The sequence below is a fragment of the Stegostoma tigrinum genome, chromosome 12 (assembly GCF_030684315.1).
Source record: "Stegostoma tigrinum isolate sSteTig4 chromosome 12, sSteTig4.hap1, whole genome shotgun sequence".
In the NCBI taxonomy this organism is placed as follows: domain Eukaryota; kingdom Metazoa; phylum Chordata; class Chondrichthyes; order Orectolobiformes; family Stegostomatidae; genus Stegostoma; species Stegostoma tigrinum.
This window is the reverse complement of record NC_081365.1, coordinates 17628309-17647224: the sequence shown is the minus strand read 5'-3', so window position 1 is coordinate 17647224 and position 18916 is coordinate 17628309. Positions and strand designations below refer to the sequence as shown.

The 18916-nt window shown below is 41.8% G+C and overlaps 1 protein-coding gene across 8 annotated transcripts in view; it reads right to left on the bottom strand.

Moving 5' to 3' along the window:
* Positions 1-2353: 2353 nt before the first annotated feature.
* dyrk1aa (dual-specificity tyrosine-(Y)-phosphorylation regulated kinase 1A, a) overlaps positions 2354-18916 on the bottom strand; it is a 117661-nt gene continuing 101098 nt past the window's right edge. For 7 of the 8 annotated variants that reach the window (XM_059650154.1, XM_048540999.2, XM_048540998.2 and 4 more), the window contains 5 exons: positions 14242-14388; positions 11602-11781; positions 9069-9375; positions 6993-7117; positions 2354-6146 (listed from right to left, as the gene is read on the bottom strand). In XM_059650154.1, coding sequence (XP_059506137.1) covers positions 5535-6146; positions 6993-7117; positions 9069-9375; positions 11602-11781; positions 14242-14388 — 1371 coding nt within the window. In that variant the 3' untranslated portion in view covers positions 2354-5534. The remainder of the gene's footprint in view (positions 6147-6992; positions 7118-9068; positions 9376-11601; positions 11782-14241; positions 14389-18916) is intronic. The other variant, XM_048541003.2, reaches the window with a different exon arrangement.

Sequence of the window (18916 nt, the reverse complement as noted above, 5' to 3'; positions counted from 1 at the left end):
CAACCTACGTCATCCTTCGTCACTATCCACAACTCCACTGGCCTTGGTGTCGTCTGCAAATTTACTAATCCATCCTTCTACGCCTTCATCCAGGTCATTGAAAAAATGACAAACAACAGTGGACCCAACACCGACCCTTGCGGAACACCGCCAGTAACTGGTCTCTAGGATGAACATTTCCCATCAACTACCATCCTCTGTTTTCTTTCAGCAAGCCAATTTCCGATCCAAACTGCTATATCTCCACAACTCCATTCCTCCACATTTTGTACAATTGCCTACTGTGGGGATCCTTATCGAACACTTTGCTGAAATCCATATACACCACATCAACCGGTTTACTCTCGTCTACCTGTTTGGTCACCTTCTCAAAGAACTCAATAAGGTTTGTGAGGCACGGCCTTCCCTTCACAAAACCGTGCTGACTATCCCTAATCAAATTATTCTTTTCTAGATGATTGTAATTCCTATCCCTTATAACCTTTTCCAACACTTTACCAACAACTGAGGTAAGGCTCACTGGTCTATAATTACCAGGGTTGTCTCTACTCCCCTTCTTGAACAGGGGAACCACATTTGCTATCCTCCAGTCATCTGGCACTATTCCTGTAGACAATGACGAGTTAAAGATCAATGCCAAAGGCTCGGCAATCTCCTCCCTGGCTTCTTAGAGGATCCTAGGATAAATCCCATCCGGCCCAAGGGACTTCTCTATCTTCACACTCTGTAGAATTTCTAATACCTCTTCCTTGTGTACCTCAATCCCACCTAGTCTAGTAGCCTGTATCTCAGTATTCTCCCCAACAACATTGTCGTTTTCTAGAGTGAATACTGTCGAAAAATATTGATTTAGCGCTTCCCCTATCTCATCTGACTCCACACACAACTTACCACTACTATCCTTGATTGGCCCTAATCTTACTATCTACTTCAGAATCCAAATAAAGACACTCTAAAATGAATTCATCCTTGACAAAACCTCTGTCATAGTTCCAAAGCAATACATGACTATGAATAATAAAGCGTGAAGCTGCATGAACACAGCAGGCCAAGCAGCATCTCAGGAGCACAAAAGCTGACATTTCCAGCCTGGACCCTTCATCAGAGAGGGGGATGGGGTGAGGGTTCTGGAATAAATAGGGAGAGAGGGGGAGGCAGACTGAAGATGGAGAGAAAAGATGATAGGTGGAGAGAAGAGTATAGGTGGGGAGGTAGGGACGGGATAGGTCATTCCAGGGAAGATAGACAGGTCAAAGGAGGTGGGATGAGGTTAATAGGTAGGAAATGGAGGTGCGGCTTGAGGTGGGAGGAAGGGATGGGTGAGAGGAAGAACAGGTTAGGGACGCAGAGACAGGCTGGGCTGGTTGTGTGATGCAGTGGCAGGAGGAGACGAACTGGGTTGGTTTTGGGATGCGGTGGGGGCAAGGGGAGATTTTGAAGCTGGTGAAGTCCACATTGATACCATTGGGCTGCAGGGTTCCCAAGCAGAATATGAGTTGCTGTTCCTGCAACCTTCGGGTGGCATCATTGTGGCACTGCAGGAGGCCCATGACGGACATGTCATCTAAAGAATGGGAGGGGGAGTTTCGAATAACCCATTTCTTTGGTGGAACTATGACACTTAAGAGGTGCACCACTTCTAACAAAAGTAACAAACATTTTGTGAATAACCTGCAAAACATGAAGAATTACAAACCTTTTGTCTCTAATGTGAAATAAAGATTTTCTTTGGTTTATAGTTGGGAAAATGAGTGTAGTTTTGGCATTGCTTCCACCTTCAGGATAAGAGGTTGCAAAAATCACTACACTTTGTTTTTGCAAAATATACAAAGCATTTGTTCAGCAGTGTGATATCTTCAGTCTGAGGCGACATTTTTGAAGATGTCCCACACGCTCTCCTCTTCTTTCCTGGTCGAGCCCCATAAGTATAGCCAAATGCTTTACTATACATGGCATCCATAAAAGGAAGATGAATTCATTAAGGAAGTTAAAGTTTTGAGCTATCTGGTAGATAACAATCACACAGCAACGCAGTTCACCACATGGAGGAAAGAAAGAGAGAAAGAAAGAAAACCAGGGAATTCAATTCAAACCATTTTTTACAGCTATGTATAAAGTAGTTGGCAACAAAATGGTCTGGAGTGCATGTGAAGGTTGAATCACTTGAGAGTAAGTTGTTCTGTTTTTGCAAATAGAAGCACAGATTGTCCCAATAACAATTTTAATGTATCTTTACCATGTTGTTATATTATGTAGTCTTGTATTATTAAAGAAACTGAGATTGTGTTAAAAACATTGTGTTAGCTGTCCAGACTTTGAGACTTAGAAATAAAACACACACAAAAGGACAGTATGAGGACCAATTGTTCAATTATTTATCATACATAAGACTGCATGACTATAATACAAAGGGCTTGTCTTTTGTCATTTAACATATTACAATATACACAGCAAGTCTTGACTAGGTCTTACAATCTCTGGACACAGGTACTTAACCTTTTTCCATGCTGTTTATGGTTTACAATGCACAGTCAGAAGTCCTGTAACCAAACTGTGTAGTCAAGCAAACAAAACTGGACTGTAAATTGAGGCGAAACAGGAGAGAAAAGGAGGTGCAAGCAAGAGCGCATGCTGATGACAGTGCCTAGAGCAAGGCAGTGCCAAGACACTAATGAAACACACACAGACACAAGGCAAGAGGCGCACACACATGAAGAAAGAAAGTGTGCATATTAAGTGACTGGTTGTAACACAGATGTTAACTGTTAAAAATCAGATACAGATCTGACTAATTTGGATTTAGAAACTGATCTCACATAATAGCTATTTGTATTTGGCATTTATTAGATTAATAGCAAATGATACTGTTTTAAACACTCTGCCTAACTTGGGTATTGAGCGTGTCTGTATTGATCACTGCTATTTAATATCCAAAATCCTAACTAAGATCCAACATTGCACCCATGACTGTATGTTTGTGTTTCTCTGGCTTTGCTGCTCAAAATTAGAGAGATTTTGATCTCTGGAATTTGCATCAATGGAGATCCAAGCATTTTAAAGAAGGCCAGCAGCAATTCGTAGCCATCAACATTCCTTCAAAAAAAATTGAATTCAGCCCTCAACAGGGTTTGATTTAATGTCCACCACTCTGGACTTCACTTACCAACATTCAAGATCAGATCTACACCTCTAGAAGTTGGTGAAGAGTTGTGTCACCTCACTTGAAGGGTCTTGTCTATCCCTCAGTGTTTTTTGACATTTGAAATATAATGCCGTACCATTAAAGTTGACTTGAGTGAAATTATACATTGACAGTTGTCCTGGTTGTAGAAAGGCAATTATAGTTAACAATCAACTGGCATTCAAGTCAAAACTGACTGGGCTCTTCCGAAAAATGATCACTGGGCACAGGCCAGCTATTACTGCTTGGCAACCAGCGAAAAAGGATTCAAATTTCATAGGCTACCGACACGACAGCAGACTGAAAGCAGATTGCTTTTCCTGGTACTGATCCAGTTGGATCAGTAAGCTAGGCTAAGTTAGACTAAACTTTTTAATAACTTCTTGTCTTCATGTTTTAGTAAAAGTTTGCATTTGATAAAGTTGCAGTCGTCACACTGCAATTTCTGTCCACAGATTTGTGTGCCCTTTTAAATAAAAACAAAATGGCTTATTTTGGCTCAGGTGACTTTGTATCATCTATACCTTTTTACAGATGAGTCTCCCTTTTTAGCATGCGCAATACACAGAATGGTCCATTAGAATATATAGGTATTAGCACAAAACTAAAATGAGCGTCCTGCACCAACTGCATTGTAAATGGTTGGTCCTTCCACCTACTTACATGAAAAAGACCTCATCTAATGACCTGGTCTGTATCAACGGTTATGTGAGGTCTTATGGCCAGCCAAACAAGCATCTAATAACTGGACTTAAAATCAGAAACTATTCCTCAGGGTTTAAAAGAATCCCTTTTTGGGTGAAAAGACAGTAAAATGAGACTACAACATATTCAGGTTGTGAAAGTACTGCATAAAGCTATCAGTTCCAGTTTTGTTAAGCATTAGGTATAGCCATAATTATAATTAACATTTAAAAGAAAAATGATCTAAATATACCTTGTCAAAAGTGCAGAACTGCTACATTATTGGTTACAGACATCTATGTGCTATAAAAACAGCTTTGGTACAATAAATTATCAAAAAGGAAAATAAATTCTTGTAAAATTCACAGCATAATCGTGAGGCGAGAGCAGTCACATAAAATTCTGCATTTTAAAAATGTTCGAACAGGAGTTGTCTTTGCGCAAAAATTGTCTTTGTCGTGCTGAAGGAAAAGCAATCTAGGATGGGGTAGGAGAGGGAAGGAAATAAGTCCAAGAAAGGACAGTTATATTTATCTCAGCAAATTGGAGATCACTACTTCTGTAACCTATAACAGAGGAAGTAGCTATTTCAATATGACACACGTGACCTCTCATGACCTCTTCAATCCCTGCAACTGGTGGTGGTGGTGATAGTAGTGGTAATGGGGGTAGGAGCCGGGGGGGGGGGGGGGGGGGGGGGCGGAGAAAGTGGGAAAGGGTCAGTTTATTTGTCCTCCAACAAAAGCCTCATTAATTACCCATGCTTGCTTTTCTTAAAAAAATTAAGGACTATCTGAAAGTTCAATGACCTCTGCACTATGGCATGTTAAATGATAAGCCTCTTACAACAGTTTTTTCAGTCAATGTCCAAAATTGAAAGGCCAAGGATGTTCAACTGCCACTCAAAAATGTAAGCAGTAGGTCAAGAATGACTATGATTGCCACTCACTGTATCCCAATGACTGGACCAAAATGAACATTCAATCGCTACTTAACCATTAATTGATTCAACCAGAGGGCCAAAAAAATTTCCAAAGTTCCTGTGCGATTCAAACAAGGTTGTTTTACTAACCACCACTCAGCATGCCAGATGTGCTTTTGAAATTTCAGTTTCAGTGTCCTCTCAGTTCAGACTCAGCTCTGACGGCAGCTAGCTCCACTTTATCAAGCCCTCCTGTTCTGCAGCACATCACAGGACCGTATTAGGATGTTCCGGTACTTGGGGAATTTTTTTTTAAAAGAAAGTTGACAAAATAGGTCAGAAAAGACAGAAGCGTTGACCGTTCATAAAAGCAATCTGCAGTTCCATTTCTATTTTTTCCAGGTGGCTTTTAAACTAATGCTGCTACTTCACCCATGCCAGGTTGTGCTAACACAGGTGGCAGGATGCTGTGTAAGAGAATTGTAGCATAAGGTGAGACTACACCTCAGGATGACCCATAACATGAAGTGTAAGGTGGTTTCTGGCGTGAATCCAGTCTTAAGCACTTGCACTCCACAGTCCATTAGCAAATTCCTTTTCAATTTAAAAATATAATCAGCTCTGTGCTCTTGACCTGTCCATTCCATTTCCTTTGTTCCAAAGCAGCACTGTTCTCAATGCACTTTTTTTTGTTAAAACCCCCACCTTGAAGACACACAAACAAAAACAAACCCCATCTCAACGTAGTCATGAGCTTGCGACGGGACTCTGCTGAACGCAAACACCTACCATCGGAGACTCCTCCCTATCCATTCCTTGCCGCGTTGACAAATGGCCTTCTGTCATATAATGGGCAGAACCAGCTGTTGCTGAAAACTGGTACACTTGTGGGCCAGACACTCCTGTCTCTTGGCGGGGATTGGAGTATGTACCCAAGTTAATGTCCACAGTGCCATTCTGAGCAAAGTCCAAAGTATTGGCAACAACAGGCCGGTTGTGATAAGCTTGAGACCCAGAAACAGAAGAGGAGGAGGTTGATGAAGAGGAGTTTGAGGAAGACAAGGACGTCATGGAGTGGTGGCTATGTCCCACTTCCATAGAGTCCTGGGCAACTGAGCCATTTGTTGGGGAGTTATAAGCTCGTGGTCTGTTCCGGGTGCTCATGGCCTGTCCATGATGATGGTGGTGATGATGGTGGAGGTGATGATGGGAGCTATTAGAGTGGTGGTGATGTAATGCACTCGGTTGTTGGGGAACAATGTGGAAAGTTGTCTCTTGAACTGGATGAGTTTCAACGGTGATTTGTGTCGTGGTATCACCAGGTGTCCATCCCAAAGCCACAGGATACTGCTGTCGAACCTACGTTTTAAAAATGCACAGTAAGAAGCCCAATATTTCACATTTTACTTCAAGACAAGAAGCACACTGACTACAGTTAAGATAACTCAGTGCCACTATAATGATCAGTAGATATCTCAAGCATGAACATATTTTAAATAAGTTACCATTTCATCCAAAAAGTAATGATCCTGTTAATGCTGATGTGAGATATATGGCATTCCTGCAAAACTATAGGTCAAAAAACCGATCTTGTTAAATCCACATTAAGTGTTTATGTGCCAAAGAATTACACACACAGACACAAAAACAGATTGCTGCTTAGAGGAAAACCAAATGCCATTATGCATTAGTGGCTCAGAGTAGTTTAGGAGAACTGAGTATAAGAAACACACGTGAATGGCCAAAACACAAAGTTAACTGAACAGAAATGTCTTTAAACAGAAAGGACAAAATTAACAGGTCAGAATCATTACGTTTAGCAGGTAAAAGAATATACGAAAATGAGAAATAGCAAACAATTTCAGCTATGATCCTAGCCATGAACTCCCTGCCGACCTCACCTTTAACACTGCAGGCCACTACACTCCTCCTTCAATTCAGCATTTCTGACTGTTTATATTTCCATAGCTAACTATGCTAATGTCATTCTGCTAGTTGATGGGGGGCATTTACTAAGTCAGATGTCATTTTTAGTTATAGCTCAAAATACAACTTGATGCGCATCTGGTAAATTCCCATCTAATTGATCTTCAAGAACTGTCAAATCTAAGCATTGACTGAGGTGACAGAATCACTGGAATTCAAACTTGCAATCATAGGGACGTGAAGGGAGGAGTGGAGATTTTCTTCAAACATAGAACTCACCTGTGGGCTGTGTGTCTCACAGTCCATGGCCTGGACAGCTCCACTATAATGGCCACCACTATGCCGATGCTGATGCGTTGGGTCAGACCGTGCCCTTCCGCTATTACTTGTCCCAGAAGAGCCACCTATAGAAGATGAGCATTAATAGGAGTTTCACAAAAAGTCAACACACAAAGCATCACAGGTGCCATGTGGGATGAGACTGAAGGTTTGTAGTGGAGGGGGTAGGCTGTTAATTGGTGAGGGAAGAGGAGACAAAGGAAATCAGGAAACTCTCTCAGTATAACAGACATGAATAATGTGTACTTATCCTTTAAATATACCACAACATTAGCAAAACACTGCAAGTTTTCAATTTAAATGCTGTTAGCATATTAGTTCTGAATATGCATCAATGTCTTGTTCCACATTGCAGAAAAAAACATTCAGACAGAAGTATTAGAGATAATGGGAACTGCAGATGCTGGAGAATTCCAAGATAATAAAATGTGAGGCTGGATGAACACAGCAGGCCAAGCAGCATCTCAGGAGCACAAAAGCTGACGTTTCAGGCCTAGACCCTTCATCAGAGAGCTCTGATGAAGGGTCTAGGCCCGAAACGTCAGCTTTTGTGCTCCTGAGATGCTGCTTGGCCTGCTGTGTTCATCCAGCCTCATTTTATTATCTCAGACAGAAGTATTGACTGTTTTAACATGTACATGATGAAACAATGGAAAAGGCTCACTTTGAAATTAATTACAAAGCAGTACTGCAAAGAGAACAACTTGATGTTATTAACCAAAAGAAGTTAGCACATTTTCATTTCTACAGAAAAATATGTCACTGATTTGCAATAGATGAGTAAGCGTATATTAAACACATGAATAGATAAATAAGATTAAAGAAGAATACAAGCCCATATGGAAGATAAACTGCTCCAAAATTTAATGGAGTGTACATAGTGTGTCCTAACAGCATTGGAGACCAGGTCTACAATCTTGTAGATAGATCGCAGAATTCATAAAATTATCACTTTGAGGACAAAAATTAGAACTTAAATTTTATCTGTGTGCCTTTGTATTTTCAATTTTTTTGCCTCCTTCTGTCTGGGTTTGGTACTGTTCAGAAACAGACAGTGATTCTGGTAGTAATATTAAATTTGAAGTTGTTGCATGGAGATTAGAAATACGTAACTTCGAACAGAAATATGCCCACATTTGCTTACAAACAATTCCTGTTACAGAGCTACAGTCCCAGTCATTTCTCATTAAACATGCAAGCAATTTCTAAACAGAATTATGGTTCCTTCGATAACTGATAACAGAATGAGAGCACTGCTGGCCAAACAGCATTTATTGCAAAACTCTAATTTCCCAGAAGGCAGTTAAGAATCAACCACATTGCTTTGGATCTGGAGTGACAGACCAGGTAAAGATGGCAGTTTCCTTCCCTAGTGAACCAGATGGGTTTTATCTTCCTCTGCACCCTCCCACCCCACCCCCGACAATTCACAATGGGTTCATGGTCATCATTAGACTCTTTGATACAAGATATTTATTCAATTCAAATATAAATTATGCCAGGATTCAGGATTCTCTCAGTTTTCAGGATTAACAAGTAAAAGCATAAAGGAGTTTGTGCAACCTGCATACAACTTCACTGTCTTATCAACATCCCTACTCAGAAGGCAGCCGGGAATTAGATCCAAAATTCAATCTAAAAAAAATGCATTGTCCAGATATTATATCTAACTGTCACACTGTCACTCTTCTGTGCTGACCAAATGACAGTTTGCATCCAACCTTTCAGATATTCAAGGCTGAATATTTCACCTAATCTTTCTGGTATCAGTAGCTCTCACCTTAAAAAGTAACCCAATAATAATCACTTACACAAGGACAATGTGATTACTCTTAAGTGCCCAAACAAACCACTCAGTTCAAGTACAATTAGGAAAGGGCTATTAGTACTGGTATAGCCAGCGATATGTACATCCCATGAAAGGAAATAGAAATTAAAACGATTTTTCTAGTATTTAAATACACTCAAGGTAGTAACAAATTAATTTATAGTCTCTAATATTTTGCAGAAGCATACCTGAGCTAGAAGATGTGCTAGAAGAGGTGCCTGTAGACTGTGACTGCTCCATAGCAGGACTTGTTGATACACTGTTACTTGTGTTTGTCCCCTCATCTGCTGTCTTTTTGAAAAAGCTGTGTTGCAGTGCATAATAGGGAGCTATCCGTGTCTTAGGATCATAGTCCAGCATCCTCAGAATCAGATCCTTAAACTTCAGGTAGTCAGCTACAGTATGACCAGACTCTCCAGCTCGCCGTCCACCTGGACCCCCAGTTTCTACACCAAGGATATTGTGAAGTTTTCGGCTTCCCGGTGGCTTATATTCCTGGAATAAAAAGGTTCTGACTGTGACTACTTATACTATAAAAGGAACATTGCACTGGCCTCGAAAACTTATCATGCACAAATACATAAAATCAACAGGCCCTAAATTCAGGAGGGCATCAGTTAAGTCATCAGCACTCAAACAGAATTCAATTTAAATTATGGGCAACATAGCAATACTTAATACCTCAACAAAATGCATCAAAAGAAGCATGCAGTAATAATTGTAATTACGCAGTGGCCACTTCCAGATTTGAGCCAGTGTTCGCAGAAAAGCAACAAGCTAAAGTTTTACATTTGCCAAGGCAAAGGAAGAAAGACTTCAGAAAAACAGCTTGGAATCTGCTTGTCACTTGATCGCATTCAGGCTTTCAACCGTTGATAATACAGCCGTACTGGCAGAAGACCAAACAGTTGAAGAGGGCAGGTCATTAGAAATATTCAAAAGTAGTGGTAGATAGATTTTTGAATATAGACGAGGTCAGAGTTATGAGTTGGCGAGAATAGTTGAGGCTTGGGGCCCATCAGCCAGGATCTTCTGAAATGCTGAGGTGGGCATGAGAGGCCAAACCATCTCCAATGCCTATATCTTACATTCTTATATGCTGTATTCAAGATAATGATGAATTGCCACCACTCATTTCTCTGAATTTGCACAAATATCAAATTCTATCCATGTGTGTAGTCTCTGGGGCAGATAAATTCCAGACATCCACTAGCCTCTGGGAGAAGTAATCATTTCACATCACACAGTTTTAAGAATGTCTACTTATTCTGTAACTGCTTCCCCCAAATTGGAAACATCTTAAAATTTCTGTCAAGCCTCTTCAGAATCTTGTGTAAACAAGATAATTTTGAAAACAAACTTAATAGGTTAAAACAAACTAAAAAACTTGTTGTGGGCGGTTAAATATAGGTTACTATTTCTTTATTCAGTATATAGCTTCCAGTCAATTAGGAGAAATCTCCAGTAGAATACCATATGGTATCCGGATTTCTCTCGATCAGGAAACGAGACCTTGGATCTTGACTTCTCCCTTTTTCATGTAAATAAAACCATGATGTTGCAGGACAAAAATTAATTCCAGGAATATTCTCTGAATATTTTCAAATACCGCTCTTTTCATTAACATCAATGAAAAGTAAATTATAACTGAATTAGAGTTAGTATGGAGATCCTGCCTCAGCTACAGTGATTTTACACATTATGCAGGATCATTGGCAGTACATTAAATTGGTCTGCTGTGGGCTTTCCCAAGATTTACCTCATTTAGACAGTTTTGGCAGGTTGTTTATAATGTACTCATCAGCATTCAAGAGTTCACCAGAGGAGGGCAGACAGCACAAAGCCACCCTTCGCAAATACACTTGAGTTACCACAAGCAACAGTATCAATTTTTCCAAACAACAGTGTAAGATTTCATTCACGAATTGTTTATCTATTCACTATAAGTACAACAGAACTATAAATCCACAAATTAAAGTTTTCTGAATGCTTTCGTCCGCAGGTACATCAATATTACAAACATGAGCATTGCTGAGGCAACAGTGACAAAAAAACACTATTACTTTCATAACTTAGATAGGCATATTTATATTGGCATCACAGTGGGCCATAATGTAAGCAAAATCCTATTGATAAAAGCTTCTATCATACTTCCACTGCTAAACTGAGACCCATTGAAAATTATAAATTGGATTTTCTTTGCTTTCCCACATATTTCCATTTAGGAAATATGTAAATGTAAGTATGTGCAAGAGCAACGAAAATCCAACTTATAATTTTTAATTGGTCTCTAAATCTCCTCCTCAGAAGTGTAGCAGTAGCTTAAAATGCATAAAAATATCTTCTGGCTTGTAATCTTCGGGGTCAGTTGAGAGTTGTCAATGTATTATACAAAATAATCTCTGTCACTAACAGCTACTCAATTTCACTGCAGTCTGCAGCCAATAAGCAAACCACACAGGAAGTACCAATGTGTATTTTGGTTTAATACATTCAGAAAGTAAGTATAATGAAGAGAAACACAAATGTTTATAGAACTTGCACTATAAACCTAAACCAGTTCTGGAAGGTGTCTTCATTGGTGGTTATGAAGTTAACAACTCTGTTCATTAAACTCTCCTCTCAAAAGGATGCAGGCGACACACGCAAACAATTAAAATTCATATCCCTATGCCCAACACATAACTATAAATTATATTTCAAATAAGTTCAAGTCCTTACTGTGTTTCCAATTTTTTTTATGTTACTCTTGATATTCACCCTCTTGCCATCTTTGGTCTTCTTCACTGTCCATGAAGCATCAGGCAACTTCTCAAAGAATTTTCTTGCTTTAGGAGCCTGATCTAAAATATGAGATGGGGGGATACCCAGAACCTCTACAATTTTATTCATCTGGTCCACCTAAGGAGGGATCATAGAGAACAGGGTTGATAAAGTCAAGAGACATAAACCAAGTCACATATGAACAAGCCAAAGAGAGTTTGTGTGGTAAAGTCATAACATTATTTTATAAATAAGATTCAATTCTCATTGGAGAGTGTATAAAACGTTGTGCATGCACAAGAGCAGATGCTAAATTCAGTTCTAGAACATCGTCTTTCTTCAAAAATATTAAACTGAAATGGAACTTCAGAATTAACACTTAGCATAAAGCTTTATACAGTCAATATTTTGACCAACCACAATAAACTTGGAATAAGTGTTTCCAACAGTGAACACATTCACAAGCTTCTCACCAAAATACTACTATTCTTGAAAATTTTAAACTGTACTTCTACGCCTGTGCAATCCTCTCAAGTAAAGAGATAACAAATTGTAGAGCTGGATGAACACAGCAGGCCAAGCAGCATCAGAGGAGCAGGAAAGCTGACATTTTGGGCCTAGACCCTTCTAAGGAGGGTCTACGCCCGAAACGCCAGCTTTCCTGCTCCTATGATGCAGCTTGGCCTGCTGTGTTCATCCAGCTCCACACCTTGTTATCTCGGATTCTCCAGTATCTGCAGTTCCTACTATCTCTGAAACAATCCTCTCAAGTTACAGCTTCTTAATTGGAATAGGTCTGCTTTGTATCTTGGCAAAGTACCTAGGCGAACGAAAACAAAGTCTGATTTCAACCTCAAAAAGTCCAATTCTTCAGTGTTGCACAAGTTAACAAACAGCCCCATTACAAAAAGGTCCACTTTTGGATAGTTCACAATAAACGTTTTGCAAATATAACTGAAAATATTAGCATATATTTTGAGAGTTTCCTTGGCCGTTCCAGGCTCAATTAGTACAGAATTTATTCATAATGGAAGGCCACCTCTCCAAAACACATCAATGGTGAAACATTAAATGCTTAACATTTCAGCATTATAAGTCAAGGGTTTGGGACATCAAGTTTTTAAAAAATGTTTTAAGTTATTCACGGGATAATGGCGTTGCTAGCTAGGCCAGCATTTATTGCCCATTTCCAGTTGCCAGACAGCAGTCAAGAGTCAACCACATTGCTGTGGGTCTGCAGTCACACGTAGGCTAGGCCAGTTAAGGATAGCAGTCTCCTTCCCTGAAGGACACTAGTAAACCAGATGACATATTTTAAACATGCTGAGGTGAAAAGTACTCTAAGAAGATCTCTTCACAACTCTGGTGGAAGCAGATGTAAATGAGTTCAAAAAGAAACCGGACAGACACTTGAGGAAAATAAACCTACAAGGTAACACAGACAGTACAGTGGAATGGAACTGATTGCATTGCTTTACAGTAAGTTGCCATGGATTCAATGGACTAAATGTCCTTCTCCTGTGCCATTATGACTGTACAGGACTTATCACTTCTGATCATTACATCAAAATCCTGCAGCTTCACAATACAATACAATACAATACAATACAATACAATACAATACAATACAATACAATACAAGGGTGCTGCGCAGGTGATGAGCAGTAAAGAAGCGGCTAAAAGATAATACTTTCAAATAAAATTAACAGTATTACAAAGAATATACAGGTTTAAAAGTAAACAGCAAAGATGAAAATTCTGAACGAGAGAACGCAATCAATGTGTTTTCAAGGGATGAACTGTTCTTATAAGGACGTGCTCGATAACCTAGACCTCTACTGCAGGAGTTTAAAACAGTACAAGTCAATTTGAATGAAGTATACAAGATTTTCTTCTTTGTGTACCTATCATCTGAATTTAAGTTATGTCTCAATCTCTCCACCATTAATCCTACCTTTATCTTTTGTTTTGGATACCCTCACTATCTGTTCCACTCACTCACCAACCCATTCGCTTCCCCACCGTCAACTATTTTAAAAAAAACACCCACGATTTTCCAGCCTCTTAGTTCTGAAGAAGTCATAACTGACCCAAAACGCTAACCTGGCTTCCCTCTTCAAAGATACAGCTAAGTTTTCTGAATTCCCCAGCATTTTTTTTTAAATCCAGATATCCAGCATGCAGTATTTTGCTTTCATTTAAGGATCTTTTAATATCCTGACAAGGTAGATGTAATAAGGATGTCTCCTCTCGGGACAATCTACGACATGGTGTGGCAATCAGCAGTAGCCCATTTAAAAAAAGTTGGGGTGGATTCTTTCCTTTCAGTGTGTCCTCAGCCTTTGACAGCTCTCCCATAAAACGTGGCAGAAGCAGAGACTTTGAATATTTTTACGGTAGAGATGGATAGATTCACGGTCAGCAAAGAGGAGTGCGACGGCGGTTGGCAAGATTGTGGATCTAAGGTTCCAGTCAGATCAGCCATGATTATATTAAATGGTGAAGTAGGCTCAGGAGTGAGCTGGGCAAGTTCTGCCTCCTTGCAAATTCAGATGCTCTGGTTACACAGTCCAATTTTCTTATAAAACATTTTCCTACCTCATTAGCTCCACTGAACAGAGGCTCCCCGGTATGCATCTCAACCAGAATACAACCTAGTGACCACATGTCAATAGCTAGGTCATAGGGCATTCCCAGCAGCACCTCCGGTGAACGGTAAAATCGACTCTGAATATACTGGTATATCTATAATAGAGAAATACTGGTTAAAAGTGGCATTACAATTGCTTACAGATTCTTGTTCAAAGTTGAACACTGTTTAAGGTCAATTCATCCCCTTTCACTACTTAGACGAGTGCTTCTTCACACCTACTCAAGAGGTAAATTAGACCAAAAATGGCAAAGAAGAGCTTAATTTGGCTAAGTTAAACACAGGGCAGAAAATTTCTTATGGTTGTGCAAACTCTGGTCAATTGTTATGACAATGAATGCTCAGATTTGACCCTAAGAAATAAACAGGTTAACTTCTGCTATAAACTTCAATTAATACACACCTCTTCAAAACATTTGAACCAGCAGCATTTCAAACATCTCTCTATAGACAAAATGGTCCTAAGCTTTTTGACATATACAAACGACATCTTGGGCATGTCAGCAATGTTTTCTGCAAAATTTCTGATCATTTAAGACTACAATGTTACAGCAACAAGATGGCTGGGAAATAACTATGGTCACCGAATTGCAGATTTTTGTAATACAAATTTGTTATATTGACCACAATATGAATGTATGAATGTGTTGTAAACACCTTTCCAACTGTTCTGATCAGATGATAAAAAATTCAGCCGAACAAACTTGAAGCTAACATTTCTAGCAAAAGACATTTACAGAACAGAATCAAGATCATCTACACAAAGCTACTGATATCCAATTGCAGCAATGCCCCCAACTACACTGAAAAAAGCATGCTAAACCCACTACACTACAGGGTACTCCTACACCGAGTTCAGTTGGTTCAGCCACTCAATCCACATCTCATGGCAGGTTCTGACCACCCAATTTCATTTCATACCGATTTAAATTACACACACATGCTCTCTCTCATTCTTTCACCTGGGACAGTTTCTAAATTCCTCTGAAAGGTTTTATGGTAGCCAATCTCAAACTCTTCTGTTCACCAGTCGACATCAAACATTGTCTTCTTCCCAAACACTTAAGTTATGACTTGTAATTTTACCCTCAGCTCTTCCTCTGCCCCCACGCCTTTCCCTTCCCACCCACAGTATTTTAAGTGCTCTGGTTAATAGTGCAAACACCACCTGAGGCAACTGGAACTACATCTCCATTCTATTTTGGATGTAGCTTGAATTCTGGTCAGGCTGAAGAAAAAAGAACCAATTTCACTAAGACTTGCACAATCGTGAGATGACAATGCGGAGAGATTGCCTCTATAGTTGTGGGACTTAAAGGGGAAAAACAGTTTTAGAGGAAGGGTCAATAATGTATACTGCAATGAGAAACTACTTCACTCAAAGGATTATAAATCTATGCATTCTCTATTTGAGGGGGTTATGGATACTCCAGAGAGTATGTTTAGGGCTTGAATAAACAGAAATTTGATCTCTCAGGCAATTGAAGGATATGGAAAGGAGAGAGAGGGATGTGCAAACAAGATCAAAATCGGACACGATCAAATTCAAAGGCAGATCACATGTGATGGGCCCTAAGGTGAACTACTGCTGCTATTTCTTCATGTCAACTTTGACCATTCCAATATAGTCTAGGTTCAGTTCACTGTTCTCTTGGTTCTATTCACAATTCATTCAATACAGGCATTACTTTGAAGTCAATCACTTCTCTTCTGACTATATCAGTTATTTGACGTTACGTGACTGACACATCCTCAAACTGACATTGTTGACATGATATTCTTACAGCAATATTATGTGAAAGTAATAGAGATAACAAAGTGTGGAACTGGATGAAGACAGCAGGCCAAGCAACATCTTAGGAGCACAAAAGCTGACGTTTCGGGCCTAGACCCTCCATCAGGAAAGGGGAATGGGAAGAGGGTCTTGAAATAAATAGGGACGGGGGGAGGCGGACCAAAGATGGATAGAGGTTAAGATAGGTGGAGAGGAGGGTATAGGTGGAGAGGTAGGGAGGGGATAGGTCAGTCCAGGGAGGACGGGCAGGTCAAGGGGGCGGGATGAGGTGACGAGGTATGAAATAGAGGTGAGGCTTGAGGTGGGAGGAGGGGATAGGAGACAGGAAGAACCGGTTAGGGAGGCAGAGAAAGGCTGGGCTGGTTTTGGGATGCGGTGCCGGGGGAGGGAGATTTTGAAGCTGGTGAAATCCACATTGATACCATTAGGCTGCAGGGTTCCCAAGTGGAATATGAGTTGCTGTTCCTGCAACCTTCGGGTGGCATCATTATGGTACCACAGGAGGCCCATGATGGACATATCGTGCAAGGAATGGGAGGGGGAGTTAAAATGGTTCACGACTGGGAGGTGCAGTTGTTCATTGCGAACCGAGCGTAGGTGTTCTGAAAAGCGGTCCCGAAGACTCCGCTTGGTTTCCCTAATGTAGAAGGAGCCACAACTGGGACAGCAGATGCAGTATACCACATTGGCAGATGTGGTGAACATCTGCTTGATGTGGTAAGTCTTCTTGGGGTCTGGGATGGGGGGGTGAGGGAGGTGGTGTGGGGGCAGGTGTAGCACTTCCTGCGGTTGCAGGGGTAAGCGCCAGGTGTGGTGGGGTTGGAGGCGGCAAGGGAGTCCCAGAGGCAGTGGTCTGTCTGGAAGGTAGACAAGGGTGGGGCTGGAAAAATGTCTTCGGTGGTGGGGATGGATTGTAGATGGCGCAAGTGTCGGAGGATGATGCGTTGTATCCGGAGGTTGGTGGGGTGGTACGTTAGGACTAGGGGGATGTCTTTTGGCGGTTATCGCGGGGACAGGGTGTGAGGGATGAGGTGTGGGAAATGCGGGAGACACAGTTGAGGGCATTCTTGACCACTGCGTGGGGGTGGGGTGGTGGTGGTGGTGGTAGTGGGGTAGTTACAGTCCTTGAAAAACGAGGACATCTGGGATGTACGGGAGTGGAATGCCTCATCCTGGGAGCAGATGCGGCAGAGGTGAAGGAATTGGGAATAGGGGATGGAATTTTTGCAGGAAGATGGGTGGGAGGTGTATTCTAGCTAACTGTGGGTGTCAGTGGGCTTGAAATGGATGTCGGTTTCTTGGTGGTGCCTAAGATGGAGACTGAGAGGTCCAGGAAGGTGAGGGATGTGTTGAAGATGGTCCAGGTGAACCTGAGGTTGGGGTGGAATGCGTTGACGAAGTGGATGAACTGTTCGAGCTCCTCTTGGGAGCACGAGGCGGTGCCGATACAGTCATCGATGTAATGGAGGAAGAGGTGGGGTATGGGGCCAGTGTAGGTACCGAAGAGGGACTGTTCCACGTAACCTACAAAAAGGCAGGCACAGTTTGGCCCCATGCGGGTACCCATGGCCACCACGTTTGTCTGTAGGAAGTGGGAGGAATCGAAAGAGAAGTTGTTGAGGGTGAGGACAAGTTCAGCTAGGCAGAGGAGGGTGTCAGTGGAGGAGGACTGATCGGGTCTGTGGGACAGGAAGAAGCTGAGGGCCTTTAGGCCATCTGCATGGACGTCCATGGTGAAAATGAGGTGTTGGGGACCGGGGAATTGCAAGTTCTGGAGGAGGTGGAGGGCGTGGGTGGTATCATGGACGTAGGTAGGGAGTTCCTGGGCGAAAGGGGTGAAAATGGAGTCTAGATAGGTGGAGATGAGTTGGGTGGGGCAAGAGCAGGCGGACACAATGGGTCGACCAGGGCAGGTGGGTTTGTGGATTTTGTTACAACGATGACTGTATCGGCACCGCCTCGTGCTCCCAAGAGGAGCTCGAACAGTTCATCCACTTCAACATTTCCAACCCCACCCTCAAGAAACCAACATCCATTTCAAGCCCAACGACTCCCACAACTACCTAGAATACACCTCCTCCCATTCACCTTCCTGCAAAAATTTCATCCCCTGTTCCCAACTCCTTTGCCTCCACTGCATATGTTCCCAGGATGAGGCATTACACTCCCATACATCTCAGATGTCCTCGTTCTTCAAGGGCCGCAACATCCCCCCCGGCAGTGGTCGAGAACATCCTCCACCAAGTCTCCCGCATTTCTCGCAACTCATCCCTCACACCTCACACCCCTCCCCCGCAATAACCGCCAAAAGACAATCCCCTTCGTCCTAACATACCACCCCACCAACCTCCGGATACAACGCATCATCCTCCGACACTTCCGCCATCTACAATTCGTCCCCACCACCAAAGGCATTTTTCTATCCCTACCCTTCTCTGCCTTCCAGTGAGACCACTCTCTCCGTGACTCCTTTGCCTGCTCCACACTCACCTCCAACCCCACCACACCTGGCACTTTCCCCTGCAACCGCAGCAAGTGCTACACCTGCCGCCACACCACATCCCTCACCTCCATGCCAGGCCCCAAGATGACTTTCCACATCAAGCAGATGTTCACGTACACATCTGCCAATGTGGTATACTGCATCCGCCGTATCCGGTGTGGCTTCCTCTACATTGGGGAAACCAGGCTTGGGGACCTCCACTCGGTTCTCCATAGAACACCAACGCTCGGTTCGCAATAAACAACTGCACCTCCCAGTCGTGAACCATTTTAACTCCCCCTCCCATTCCTTAGACGACATGTCCATCCTGGGCCTCCTGCAGTAC